At 35.9% G+C, this 14,847-nt stretch overlaps 1 protein-coding gene across 1 annotated transcript in view; it reads left to right on the top strand.

Moving 5' to 3' along the window:
• The window catches only part of LOC109846274 (MADS-box transcription factor 23-like), a 78,924-nt gene extending 64,393 nt beyond the window's left edge, over nucleotides 1-14,531 (top strand). The window contains exons 5-8 of the mRNA XM_020415496.1: nucleotides 13,370-13,469; nucleotides 13,570-13,611; nucleotides 13,699-13,782; nucleotides 14,424-14,531. Coding sequence (XP_020271085.1) covers nucleotides 13,370-13,469; nucleotides 13,570-13,611; nucleotides 13,699-13,782; nucleotides 14,424-14,531 — 334 coding nt within the window. The remainder of the gene's footprint in view (nucleotides 1-13,369; nucleotides 13,470-13,569; nucleotides 13,612-13,698; nucleotides 13,783-14,423) is intronic.

Below are 14,847 nucleotides of genomic sequence, written 5' to 3'. Positions count from 1 at the left end.
GGGTAATTGCTAATCCAATCCGATTTTGATGCCAAAGTAAAACTTATAACACAATTCCTAGCAATATAATATATAATATGATTATGCAAGGATAAATAAGGGACAATATGCGATATAAACAATAAGCACAAGATATGAAGAGAAATAGTGCTCAAAAGACAATCGCAAACAAACGATATGATCACGGAGTTCGGTCTAACACTCGACCTACGTCTCCGCTCCTCACCTCGAGGAGATCTCCACTAATGATCACGGAGTTCGGTCTAACACTCGACCTACGTCTCCGCTCCTCACCTCGAGGAGATCTCCACTATCACTCAAAAAATAACTATACAATAACGGTTTTCAACGTTCACTGATAATGTTTACAACTCACACATTGTCAATCACACAAGCTACACTCCTCTAAGTGTTGGACTACACATGCTACCTTCCACAAGTGTTTGGATTTAAAACCTCTCCTTAGGCTTTACTACCAACCCACTCCTTTTGGAATTAACCACGGTCTCTCCCAACTACTCCTCTAAGTGTTCTTGTATATTACAACGTGTTTCAATAATAAGTACGGATAAAGGATTTGTTCTCCAATACAAATTAGAACGAAATGTAATCTCACTCAATGAATCAACCTCACAACCCAAATATACTTAATGTGAAATACTAAAGCTCAAATGGATGTGTATGTAAACAATGAGTAAAACTAAATTAAACTCAAATTAATCTAACCCATATATATGAGAATCAAAATGAAAATAAGCTAGATAATGAGTTTACTAAAACTTCTCTAAATAAAGAGAGATGAAGATTTGAGGTTAAACTCCTCAAAGATGAAATTGAAATCATTCTCTTTGTAAAACTCTCTTCGCGTAAACAAACACTTGATTTTTATCAAAAAAACATAGAAACAAATTGCCCAAAACCTCTTGTGAAAACTTTTACCCAAAAAACAAGTCTTGAGGGCTATTTATAGCCTCTAAAACAAAATAGCCAAAACTAGCCGTTACAAAAAACTAGCCGTTGATCGGTCAACTGATGAATTTTATCGGTCGACTGAAAACACTGTTCGGTCGACCGATATTTGTAGTCGGTCGACCGACAATTATAATCGGTCGACTGATTCAACTGAAAAATACATACTACAAAAAACTACTCTGGTCGGTCAATCGGTTTCTTCAATCAGTCGACTGATAACATGCACAACAGTTATACAAAATTTGCTAAAAATATGGTTTTCTAAATTTATTTAAAAATATTAAATCAACTTCAAAAATAGTAAAACTTTGGAAATTATTTATATATATGATTCTGAACATATTAGAAAATGAATTTCTAAAATAATGTTTCCCATTTGTAAAAACTCATCGCTTTGCAAACTTGCCAAATAACAAACTCGTTAAAAACTTGATTTTGATGAAATCTCTTCAAATACGTTTTGGGATACCATTAATTGGATTAATGGAATTTCAGAGAGATGCAAAATGATATCATTGACCCTATAACCCGAAAGCACATTATATACCTAAAAAAACGATAAACATGAAACAAATGTGTATGTATATGACTTGAGATCAAAGCATAAACACATAAAGTATAAACACCTAAGACTAATAAACACTATACCAAGCTAATGATCTTCATGAAGCACGATCATGGTAGCAGGATGAAGCACAATAGTGAGTCTTGACTTGAATGCGCAAAGCTTTATTCCGATTTCCACCAACCTCCAAGATATCGTCGTTAAGGCGTAAATCCAACCTAGATGCATGATGGAGCTAAAACACAAATACTAGAAAATAAGATTAGGAATTGTTTGTTAATCATCAAAACAAGGTTAGACAATAGGCTCATAAACATGAGACCTAAAAATTTTCCCCTCTTTGATGATGACAAACAATCTTCACAAGAAATATAACAGTATGGAATACACATACTTTAACCAATAGTAAATAAAAAGAAAATGAGATACTCACAATTTACTTATTTTCCCCCTTTTGTGAATATCAAAATGGGGAAAACAATAAGAAGAAAGGGAGTAGTAGGCTCAACATATAAGCTTGAGTGAGAATAAACAAGATGGGAAAGGCTCCCCCTATCAAAATGCCATAGATCATATATTAATTTGAAAATTTAAGGTAATTATACACGGGTATATGTCATCATATAGATCACAACACACAACAATATGTGAGAAAATAACATACTAAACCCAAATCACACTTAAGGTGAACTAAAGAGCGCATACATATATATGTTACCATGAAGTGTTCACAAAAGTCTAAAAAACATACCAAATGAAAGACAATCCAAATACATCGTTTCAAACCAAATGAAAGACAAACCAAAAAACATAGTTTTGAAACAAACTAAAAAGACAAACACATAGTTCAAAATCAAATACAAAAGTCTAAGTCATCAAGAATTTTGTCTTCAAGATTGGGATGGCCGGAACCCGGAGATGGAGGCCTTTGCTGTGGATAATGGTTCATGTACATGTTCAACAATTGTTGTTGCACCCTCAACATTTCTTCTTGCCTACTCTCTATGCTATAAATGCGATCAACCAATCTATCCTCTAAGCTCCCAATCCGGTCAACTAAATAATTTAGAGTGGCCAGAATACTAGAAGGGGTGGAAGTTGAAGCACGAGGAGGACGGGAACGAGTCTTAGCGCTAGAGGGATGGGATGATGATTCAGTAATAGGAGGAGGCACAGAAGCTTGAGAAACTGGATGAGGTTCTAGGAGCCTCATCCTAGTGAGACTCCAGCTATCAAAGTATTCATGAATAGGCTTGATATTGGGTTCATTTGTGAGGTCAACACCAAAATGTCCGAAAATGTGAGAGAGAAGAGACCCAAACGGAAGAAACTTAGTATGATTACTAGTCATGATATGAAAATGACTTTATTCCACATGACTTTAATATTTCCAAAAATAACATACACTGCTGCCATCATGTTATGAGAAAAATGATCATAACTCCTAGTTTTGAGAATTATGTTATAAGAGATGATACGGAAAATTAATTTAGCAGTGGGAGTGATGGAGCTATTTGACATAGGGTATTCCTTGCGTGGAAGATACATCATAGAGTTCATCGAAGGATCATCAAGGTCTAAATCTTCAAGTAAGGAGCCTCTAGAAGGAATGTTAAGGGTTTCAGTTAATTTATCAGAAGAGAAAATTATTTCACAATCCTTAACATAGGTTCTGAGAATGGGAGTTTCATCATCAATTTGTTGAAGTACCGTATTTGTGTAAAACAAGTAGATATGGTTCGGATAATATGGGACATGATTAGTATGAGAAATTAGGTCATGCAACCCCGCTTTCAAAATAAGTATGTAATTGAAAATTTGAAAGTTCAGGAAAATTAATGAATATACCCGGAAAGATGCTTAATTTACAAATATTACGATATTTGTCAATCATATGTGGGTTACGAAGGTAGCATTCGTATATGGAAACATGAGATGTAGAAATATCATCCCTATTATATCTAGATCATTTAGGAAGAGACATGATTAAGGTTGAAAACTGATCCTAGACAATACTAGATTAAAGAACTAACTGAAACGAGAGAAGAGTTTATTGAGCAGGAGGAACAAATTTCTCTCGACAAGAGATAATCAGTCGACTAGTGGGATCGCGTCGGTCGACTGATCGGATCTAGCAGCTAGGGTTTGAGGGAGTCGACTAAGTTTGGAAATGAGGGTTTTTGATGGGTTTACATATATAGATGATTTTAGCGGCCAATATTTGTTCAAACAAGAAACCAATGGATAGGATTAAAAGATGATGCAAGCGGATATAAAACGGGTCGAGTTCTAAAGACAAAGATCCAATAACAAAAACTCAGTAAGAAGAAACAACACACTAGTCAGTCGACTGATTTCTTCAATCAGTCGACTGAGGATCAGTCATCAGTCGACTGGTGAAGAAGTTCAGTCGATTGATGACACTTAGAAAACACATAAACCATGATCAAAAGAAAACTTAAAATAAGATTTATATTATATTAAAAATGTATATATATAATTTCTTTTCTAAATAAAATATCTTCTTTTATATATTTTGTAAAAATATTCACAAATTATTTACAAAAAAAAATCTATAAAAGAAATATTTTTTAAAAATCGTGAAAAACAAAAAACACTAAAATTTTATTCTTTGAAATCAAAATTAATTTAGCACCCAAGCACTCTTTGTACCGAAGAGTTTAGGGATATAACCCCTATCAATATAATCCAAAGTCTTGGGTTATGACCCCATTTGGGCGCATTTAGTGCACAAGTCCGGTCATAGTAAAAATTACGCAAATAATCCATTCTATTACAATAACTACAATGGAATGGATGCACTTGTTTATTATGACCATTTATTTGTGCACAAGAAATATTTTTAAACAAATTTGGTCTTTTTAGAACAATTTGTAAAATTGAAGCTTTTTGTAAGTCAAAACAATATTTCGCCAAATGCATTTTTGCAAGTCAAAACAAATCGATAAATTTAGATCTAACAAATAGTTTAAATTTAAACATCTATTGAGCATAAGGAAATTCATTGAATTTAGGAGTAATATCTATGGCATAGCCTAAACCAGGTGTACCATGTATATCCATGAAGTCTATGCAAGTAATGAAAAATCACAAAACTAGATTAGCAAAATATAGAGCGAGGATCTTTGACTCTAGGTAATTAAGCCATAAATAAAGAGCACCTTGCTCTGATACCAAATGAAAGTACCCTAGAGGGGGGTGAATATGGAAATTGCTAATCTAATTCGATTTTGATACCAAATTAAAACTTATAACACAATATCCTAGCAATATAAGATATAATATGATTATGCAAGGATAAATAAGGGACAATATGCGATATAAACAATAAGCACAAGATATGAAGAGAAATAGTCCTCAAAAGATAATCGCAAACAAACGATATGATCACGGAGTTTAGTCTAACACTCGACCTACGTCTCCACTCCTCACCTCTAGGAGATCTCCACTGTCACTCAAAAAATAACTACACAATAATGGTTTTCAACATTCACCGATAATGTTTACAACTCACACGTTGTCAATCACACAAGCCACACTACTCTAAATGTTGGACAACTCGTGTTATCTTCCTCAAGTATTTGGATTTATAACCTCTCCCTAGGCTTTACTACCAACCCACTCCTTTTGGAATTAACCCCATAATCTCCCAACCACTCCTCTAAGTGTTCTTGTGTATTACAACGTGTTTCAATATAATAAGTACGGATAAAGGATTTGTTCTCTAATACAAATTGGAACGAAATGTAAGCTCACTCAATGAATCAACCTCATAACCCAAATATACTTAATGTGAAATACTAAATCTCAAATGGGTGTGTGTATAAACAATAAGTAAAACTAAATTAAACTCAAATTTATCTAGCACATATATATAAGAATCAAAATGAAAATAAGCTAGATAATGAGTTTAGTAAACTTCTCTAGACAAAGAGAGATAAAGATTTGAGGTTAAACTCCTCAAAGATGAAATTAAAATCCTTCTCTTTATGAAGCTCTCTTCACATAAACAAAAAATTGATTTTTCTCAAAAAAAACTGACCAAAACCTCTTGTGAAAACTCTTACCCAAAAATCAAGTCTTGAGGGCTATTTATATCCTCTCAAACAAAACAGTCAAAACTAGCCTTTATAGAAAACTAGCCATTGATCGGTCGACTGATGAATTTTACCAGTCGACTAAAAACACTGTTTGGTCGATCAATATTTATAGTCGGTTGACTAATTTGACTATAAAACACAGACTATTAAAAACTACTCTAGTCGGTCGATCGGTTTCTTCAACCAGTCGTCTGATAACATACATAGCAGTTATACAAAATTTGCTGAAAAGATGGTTTTCTAAATTCGTTTGAAAATATTAAATCAACTCCAAAAATAGTAAAACTTTAGAAATTATTTATATATATAATTATGAACATGTTAGAAAATAAATTTTTCTAAAATAACGTTTCTCATTTGTGAAAACTCATTATTTTGCACACTCGTTAAAATAACGAACTCGTTAAAAACTTGATTTTGATGAAATCTCTTCAAATACGTTTCGAGATACCATTAACTGGATTAATAGACTTTCAGAGAGATGTAAAATAATATCATTGAGTTTATAATCTGAAAGCACATTATATACCAAAAAAATCGATAAATATGAAACAAATGTGTGTGTATATGACTTGAGCTCTAAGCATAAACACATAAAGTATACAAACCTAAGACTAATAAACGCTATACCAAGCTAATGATCTTCATGAAGTTTGATCTTAGTAGCGTGATGAAGCACAATGGTGAGTCTTTACTTGAATGTGTAAAGCTTCATTCCGATTTTCGTCAACCTCCAAGATATCGTCATTAAAGCGCAAATCCAACCAAGATGCATGTTGGAGGAAAACACAAATACTAGAAAACAAGATTAGGAATTGTTTCTTAATCATCAAAACAAGGTTAGCTAATAGGCTCATAAACATGAGACCAAACCCGTCCATTCCATTCGTTAAGACAAATTTCTCAATGACTTGGACTTTTGTAATTGATTTTGAACTATGTGTTTGCCTTTTTAGTTTGTTTCAAAACTATGTATTTTGGTTTGTCTTTCATTTGGTTTGAAACGATGTATTTGGATTGTCTTTTATTTTTTTTAGACTCTTGTGTACACTTCATGGTGACACACACACACACACACACACACACACACACACACACACACACACACACACACACACACACACACACACACACACACACACACACACACACACACACACACACACACACACACACACACACACACACACACACACACACACACACACACACACACACACACACACACACACACACACACACACACACACACACACACACACACACACACACACACACACACACACACACACACACACACACACACACACACACACACACACACACACACACACACACACACACACACACACACACACACACACACACACACACACACACACACACACACACACACACACACACACACACACACACACACACACACACACACACACACACACACACACACACACACACACACACACACACACACACACACACACACACACACACACACACACACACACACACACACACACACACACACACACACACACACACACACACACACACACACACACACACACACACACACACACACACACACACACACACACACACACACACACACACACACACACACACACACACACACACACACACACACACACACACACACACACACACACACACACACACACACACACACACACACACACACACACACACACACACACACACACACACACACACACACACACACACACACACACACACACACACACACACACACACACACACACACACACACACACACACACACACACACACACACACACACACACACACACACACACACACACACACACTGAATCTGGATTCACTCCAGTGAATCTAGATTCATTGGAGTGAATCGAGAGCCATATCTAGTTAATATTATTTAGTTATTATTCACAAGTTAGAGTTAATATTTATTTAATTGTTGTTCACAAGTTGGTGGTCTTGTTGTGCTGTGTTGCTACTGCAGCTCACGTGAATTAAAGAGCTCGAGCTCTCCCAAATTGAGATCCCCAAATTTCCTCCTGAGCTATCCCTCCCCTTGCGCTCTAGCTCACGCCGACGAGTCTCGACTAGCACGTCGACGCCGAGGACCCTCGACGAGCTCCCCTCGACCAGCTTCTCGCCGACGCCAAAGACCCTCGACCAGTTATCTCCCAACGACGTCGAAGACCCTCGAACAGATCGCCGACGCCAATCAGACTCTCGACCCGCTTTTCGACGAAGCCCCTCGACGAGCTCCCCTCGACGACCCTCGACCAGTTATCTCCCAACGACGTCGAAGACCCTCGAACAGATCGCCGACGGCAATCAGACTCTCGACCCGCTTTTAGACGAAGCCCCTCGACGAGCTCCCCTCGACCGGCTTCTCGAAGACGCCGAAGACGCTGAAGCCCCGTCGCCGACGCCGCTCTCTCTCTCTCTCTCTGGATTTGCTGGAGTGAATCTGGATTCACTTTAGTGAATCTGGATTCACTTTAGTGAATCTGGATTTATTGGAGTGAATCGAGAGCCATATCTAGTTAATATTTATTTAGTTATTGTTCACAAGTTAGAGTTAATATTTATTTAATTGTTGTTCACAAGTTGGTGGTCTTGTTGTGTTGTGTTGCTGCTGATGTACTGTTGTGCTGCTACTGAAGTGAAACTGGATTCGCTGGAGTGAATCTGGATTCAATCCACTGAATCTGGATTCACTCAAGCGAATCTGAATTCATTGGTTGTTTGTTGTCCCTATTTTATGAAGAGACATGTCTGTGAAACAATGAATACGAAGGGATGAAGTTTCTTTCGTATCAGTGACTATTTAAAGTGAAGTGAATCTCGATTCACTACTTCAGTGAATCTCGATTCATTATAGTGAATCGAGATTCATCCACTGCAGTGAATTGAAAATGGCAGAATTGAAAATAAATACATATTAAATACACATCACCTGTCAAAATTAATGTAAAAGGGGTAATTTAAGAAAGATTCATTAAGGAAACACACTGTAATTAATTATCCAGTCAAACACTCCATTTCACGAAACACACTGTAATTAATTAGCAATTAATTAGCAATAATTCCCAAAAATGTTAACGCTCGAGATGAAGAAAAACAACTGAAGTGAATCTCGATTACAATGATTCTCGATTCACTAGAGTGAATCTGGATTCACTACAGTGAATCCAGATTCACTCCAGTGACTCTAGATTTTTTTTTTGGGTTGCCTGAGCCGTGAGATCACATGGGGAAATGGAAAACTAAACTTGCATTTATTATTTAATTATTTAATTGTTGGAAATAAAATTACATCACATGCATTTATTTCTTACTCTTGCATGGAGAACTCAACAGACAAGCATTAATTACCTCTCTTTGGGGGCTGTTAATTTTACCTGATTACCCTTATGCAGCTTTAATCTCAGCCATTGGATGAATCAGGATCCAATGGAGAGGATTGGTTTTATATATATATATATATATATATGCTCTCTTTAGTTCACCTTAAGTGTGATTTGTGTTTAGTATTTGATTTGCTCACATATTGTTGTATGTTGTGATCCACATGATGACATATATCTGTGTATAATTGCCTTAAATTTTTTCAAATTAATATATGCTCTGTGGCATTTTGATAGGTGGAGCCTTTCCCATCTTGTTTATACTCATTCGTGCTTATATGTAGGGGGAGCCTACTGCTCTCTTTCTTCTTATTGTTTTTCCCATTTTGATATTGACAAAGGGGGAGAAACAAGTAAATTGTGAGTATCTCGTTTTCTTTTCATTTACTATTGGTTAAAGTATGTGTATTCCATATTTTTATATTTCTTGTGAAGATTGTTTGCCATCATCAAAACAAGATTAGACAATAGGCTCATAAACATGAGACCTAATATGTTTTGCCTAAGAAAGTTCTCAAGAAAGTAGACATGATGTGTATGATATTTTTGTGGAGAGGTATGCATGATTCTAATAAAATGACTTTAGTCTCCTGGGATAATATCTGCAAATCTTATATGCAAGGAGATCTAGGGGTGTTCTATGTTGTTACATGGAGTCAAACTTCTACTATGTGTCTGATATGGGACTTACACATGAAAAAGAATCACTATAGATCAAATGGGTGCATGAACATTACTTAAAGAGGTCGAATATTTGGGATGTGCATGTCATAGGGGGAGCTTCTTAGTGCTAGATATTCAAGTGTAGGGATTATGTAATTTTGTGTGCGGGTCTTCTGAAAGTGTTATTCACAAATTGAATATAATAAGTGGAGCATGCAAGTTATATGTCTCTCAGGTGTATTATGACTTGGTTTGGGATGGTCCTGTTATGCTTTGGTATAAGACTAGTTAGAGTACAATAAACATTCCCAAGCTTTCATTTATAACATGGCTGGTGTTTTAGAAGAGATTGATGATGGAAGGCAGAATGCAACAAAGAGGTGTCTAGTTTGAGTAGGACAGATGATACCTAGTCACTCTCTAAGTCTACACTTGTGGAACTAAATCACTCTTTGAATCCTCACTTGTGGAACTCTAAGAGTCCTTCCTCAGGCGCCATCGAAATCTTTGAATGGTCCTACACAGAGCATAACATTTAATGCTCGCACATATCTTTTCCGATTCGTTTCGTGCTATGCCTTCGATTTGTTCTCAATGATTTGCTCAAACAGGCCTTCTTAAAAAAAAAGAAAGTCCAACTAGTAAAGGATCTGTGTCTCCTTTGTAGGACCACTAGCAGCTTGGATCAACTCATGTTCAAGCCACTTGATCTTAGATTCTCTATCAAAAGGTAGCTCCGATTAGGTAGGAGCAGAGTAAGACATTGGAAGCATGAAGATGGATGAGATTGGAAATGAAATAGCTATGTATGAGTCATTCAACCAACTTATCCCAACAATCACTCCTTACAAGGAGAGATTAGACCACTCAAACACTAAAAAATAGCTTAAGAGAGGGTTGTTCGGCAAATCTCGCCCAAATTATTGACCACTAAGAGAGATCTTAGCTGCATATCAAAGCATATATCTAAGAGCAATAGTCTCAATAACTCTCATCAATCAACAAACCTTGGCCAGACACTAAAATTTGGGTGAACCCAGCTAAAATTCCTCGCTAGACGAACATGACTTAATATAAGTTGTTCCCCAAACCTCGCCCTAATTCAATGGCAAGTGAATCTCATTCCAAATGTAGGGGATGAATTCTATATAGAAGAGTAGACAAATACAACCATGTATTCAACCACGATGAGTGCACGATGAAAGAAGCCACGTTGAATAGAACACCTTTGGTAACCAAATAGTCAAACAAAGACAAATTTAGCTTGAACAAGACACCTAAAGCTACGTTTAGTACACCTCTAGCTATTATCAAAAATATTTTGATCCTTCCTACGAGTCAAATGCAACATCTCAAAAATGTGTGAGGGAAAATCTTGTAGATGGTCAAAATATACAAGCTCTCTTCTGGAGGAATGCTCAATACAGATAACATGGTTTTGATACTCGAGCCCAATACAAGTATAAGAAATAAACACTCATGGGCTAAACACTTCAGATTGGTCCAAATAGAAGCCCATGATGAAGCTCATCTAAGCCATGATGAAGTTCGCTTGAATCTCGTGCGAACTTAACCATACAACAAATTTTGGTTCAATCGACTTGAATCGCTAGTCCAAGTCGAAAGTCATCTGCAAGTTAAACTCTTGGTCGAGTCGAAAGTCGTCTGCAAGTTCGACTCTGAGTCAAGTCAAAAGACATCTTCACGTTGGACTTTTATGAACCAAGCCCGCACGAGGTCCTAAGTGAAGATCACTCAAACAAAGCTCACGCTTTAATCCCTAGCGAAGCTTTCTCAAGCCTCATGCGAGCTTCACCTCAATATGTCCACATGGGGCACATGAACCACGTTTTGGCGAGGTTTGCTAGAGAGGCCTTCACCCATTGCAATTATAGGTAAACTTCGCTCATGACCATTTCAAGAGCTACTTTTGTGGAAACGACTCACCCCCATTATCTCCTTAGTTAATGGCCATCAATCCACATTTAATGGGCACTCTCTCTATCTTAGCCTATAAGAGGAGAGGATATTAATCATTTTGGCATCAGGTCTTAAGCTTGATCTTCATCGTCTTCATAAAATAGGGAGAGAGATTAGAGATTAAATTTTGGCTCTACTTTGGTAAGCCTTCTAAAATCAGCAAAAAGACCCATTGTCAATTGCGCAGACCATCATTGGAGTATAAGATCATTAGAAAAGAATCCAACCATAAACAAAATTTCTTATTTTATTATAATCTCAAAGTTGTACTATCTAGTCTATTATAATTTTTGAGACCCGAAACAGTTGGCTATACAAAAATATTATAGGGTAATGAATAAAGATTTTCATTTACCTAAAAAAAGCTTAATTGAATAATCGTTAGTGCTTTTTCCAAGCTTTCAATAAGGTTAATATTGGAATTCCAGAAAATTTTTAGGGATTAACCTACTTAACCCGTTTTTTATTTTCCCAATAGATAAAGTTAACCATTCATGAAAAATATCTAATCCAAACGATTTTTATTTAGTTTTAATTAATCATAGAGGGTTAACTAAGTTAACTCCTCTCCTTAGCTCTTCTCTCTTAAGTCCTTGCCTAACAGCACCTGAATACGATCATGATATATGGCAGTAAGTGCAAGAATTTTTAACTTCCTTCGGTAGCAATTTAGGTGATCTCCCCACATTCAAGTGCAGTCTTAATTTCCTGCCAAATTATGCAAATTGAAGTACCCTAAACTGCTATTTTCACCTATAATGAAATTCATTCCCCTGTCAAACCAACCTATTACTTGTATCCATGGAATGTAAGAATATTTTGACAAATTAAACCTTCTCCAAACTGTTTGATTAAATCCACCAGAGGATATATAACCTAAGTTAGGGGTTAGCTTCAGGATAAATAAACTTTCTCTTGTTTCAAATCAAATAAATTGAGCTATTCCCTAATTGTAGCCGCTCTTAGTGTATATTCTTCATCATGCTTATGAATCTAATGCATTCTTTTTCCATCATATATCGAATTTCTGCACTCCAAATTCAGAGAGGTGAATGATTCAAATTTGAACCACAGAAACCAGGCAGTTTTCTCTCATATTGTCCTAGACGTCCTTCAAATTTAGACCTTGAGAGTTTAATGACATCTCACGCACTTGATTCTCGAACTCTCAACTTGTATTTATTTCTGACAATTGTAGTTCTATCTTCGTCATCTTATGCCCTTCAGTCTTTACTCAATTACTTCGCCTCCTACCAAATGCATTTCATACATTGTCTTGAGAAAAATGAGAATGAATTGGTCACTTCAGAACATCATGGGAGTAAATGATGCAAATTCAACTCCATTAGCATTTAAAGGCCAAATATCCATAACATATAATGAAGTATGGGCCACATAGGGAGGGGAAAAAAGACTGATGACATTTTTCATAGCATAGAAACCATTTTGAGGTAATTGGCTAGAAAAATTTACCCAACAAAAAGTACATAAAACAAAACATTACTTATATCAAAATTTGATCGAATATTAACTGTAATATATAAGGCTACTACACTTGTTGTGATGAAGATGCACATTATTATAAAAACATAATAATTTTTTTTCTTACAAGCAGCCTAAGAGTTTTTGTTCAATGATGATAGGATGTTGACGGGTGAAGACCTTTCAGGTCTCAGTGTCTATGATCTACAAAACTTAGAGTCCCAACTGGATATGAGTTTACGAGGAATTCGAACGAAGAAGGTTTTCTGTTGCACAATGCCATACTCGATGTTTAACCTGTTACGTTAATACATTGACTGCTTTTAACAACGCTTGTTTAAATGTTGTTTAAATGTTGCAGGAGCAAATGTTAATCAGTGAGATACAAGAATTAAACAAGAAGGTCTCTACAGAAAATACTTACTATATTCGTCTTTTGATGGTACTTACAATTATATAATTTGTCTAACGGTTTATAGCTTCGTTGTAGGGTAGCCAGGTTCACAAAGAAAATATGGATCTCTACAATAAGCTAAATGATATTCGTCGAGAAAATGAGGAATTACACGAGAAGGTAGTTTGGTCCTCACCAAGTATGCAATTGTCCATAAACAAAAGAGCGTTGCTACAGTGAAAAAAAAAAAAAAAAAAAAAAAAAAAAAAAAAAAGCGTTGCTACATGAACCCAAAATATGAGACCATTTGAGGGGACATGTGAGATGCCCCCCTCTTATTGCATAATGAGTTGGCATGACCAGTTCATTATGCAATAGGGAGGGGACACCTCACGTGTCCCCTCACTTGGTCCCATATTTTGGGTCCTTAAGACATTTTTCTAAACAAAAAGCTAAATTTCAGATAACCCCCTGAACTCTGGGGAACTTTGTGCAAAATCTACCTGAACTTTAGATATCATAGAGATTATATCCTCCTGAACTTTCAGAACTAACCAGATTTCGTTAAACTATTTTCTTGCTTTTTACATGTTTTTACCTAAAAGGTGGTAATGTACACGTTATATTTAGCAATTTATGTTAAATTGACCGCATATTCAGGGGATTTTATGTGGTCTATAAACTGCACAGGGGTTTTGTGTAAAACCCCCCAAAGTCAGAAGGATTTTATAAATTTTGACCATAAAATGTTAATTTTTTGGCAGCAACAAGAACAATCATCATTTAGCACATCCTTAGCATGAAATCTTTTTTGTACACAGGTTTCAGAAGCAAGAAGATTGAACGCTAGCGCCGCCAGAAGTTCTTTTGTTTCATATGAAGTTGCACCTAAAGAAGAAGAGGATGAAGAAGTAACCATTCATCTCTAGGTCATGCAACCATGACAGCAAACAAACACAATGCAGATACAAGATCCCAAAACTGTAGTATTATCAATGAACTAAATTTGGAAACAAATTTCTTCCTAATGTTAATTAAGAGAAACTTCATTTAATAAGCTGAAATTTCTCATGCATAGAAGATAATCCTTGAACTGTTGATGTATTGTCTTCATGACTTATCTTCTCATAATCTATGCTGTTAAATGTATAGCTGTTGTTCTACATACTAATTGAGGCAATCTAAAATTCACACTCACTAATAAATCTTCATTTATTCTGTGTTGTGTAGAGGTAACTAGTTTGG

Source organism: Asparagus officinalis, chromosome 6 (assembly GCF_001876935.1).
Source record: "Asparagus officinalis chromosome 6, Aspof.V1, whole genome shotgun sequence".
Taxonomy (NCBI): domain Eukaryota; kingdom Viridiplantae; phylum Streptophyta; class Magnoliopsida; order Asparagales; family Asparagaceae; genus Asparagus; species Asparagus officinalis.
This window is presented reverse-complemented; position numbering and strand designations above follow the sequence as displayed.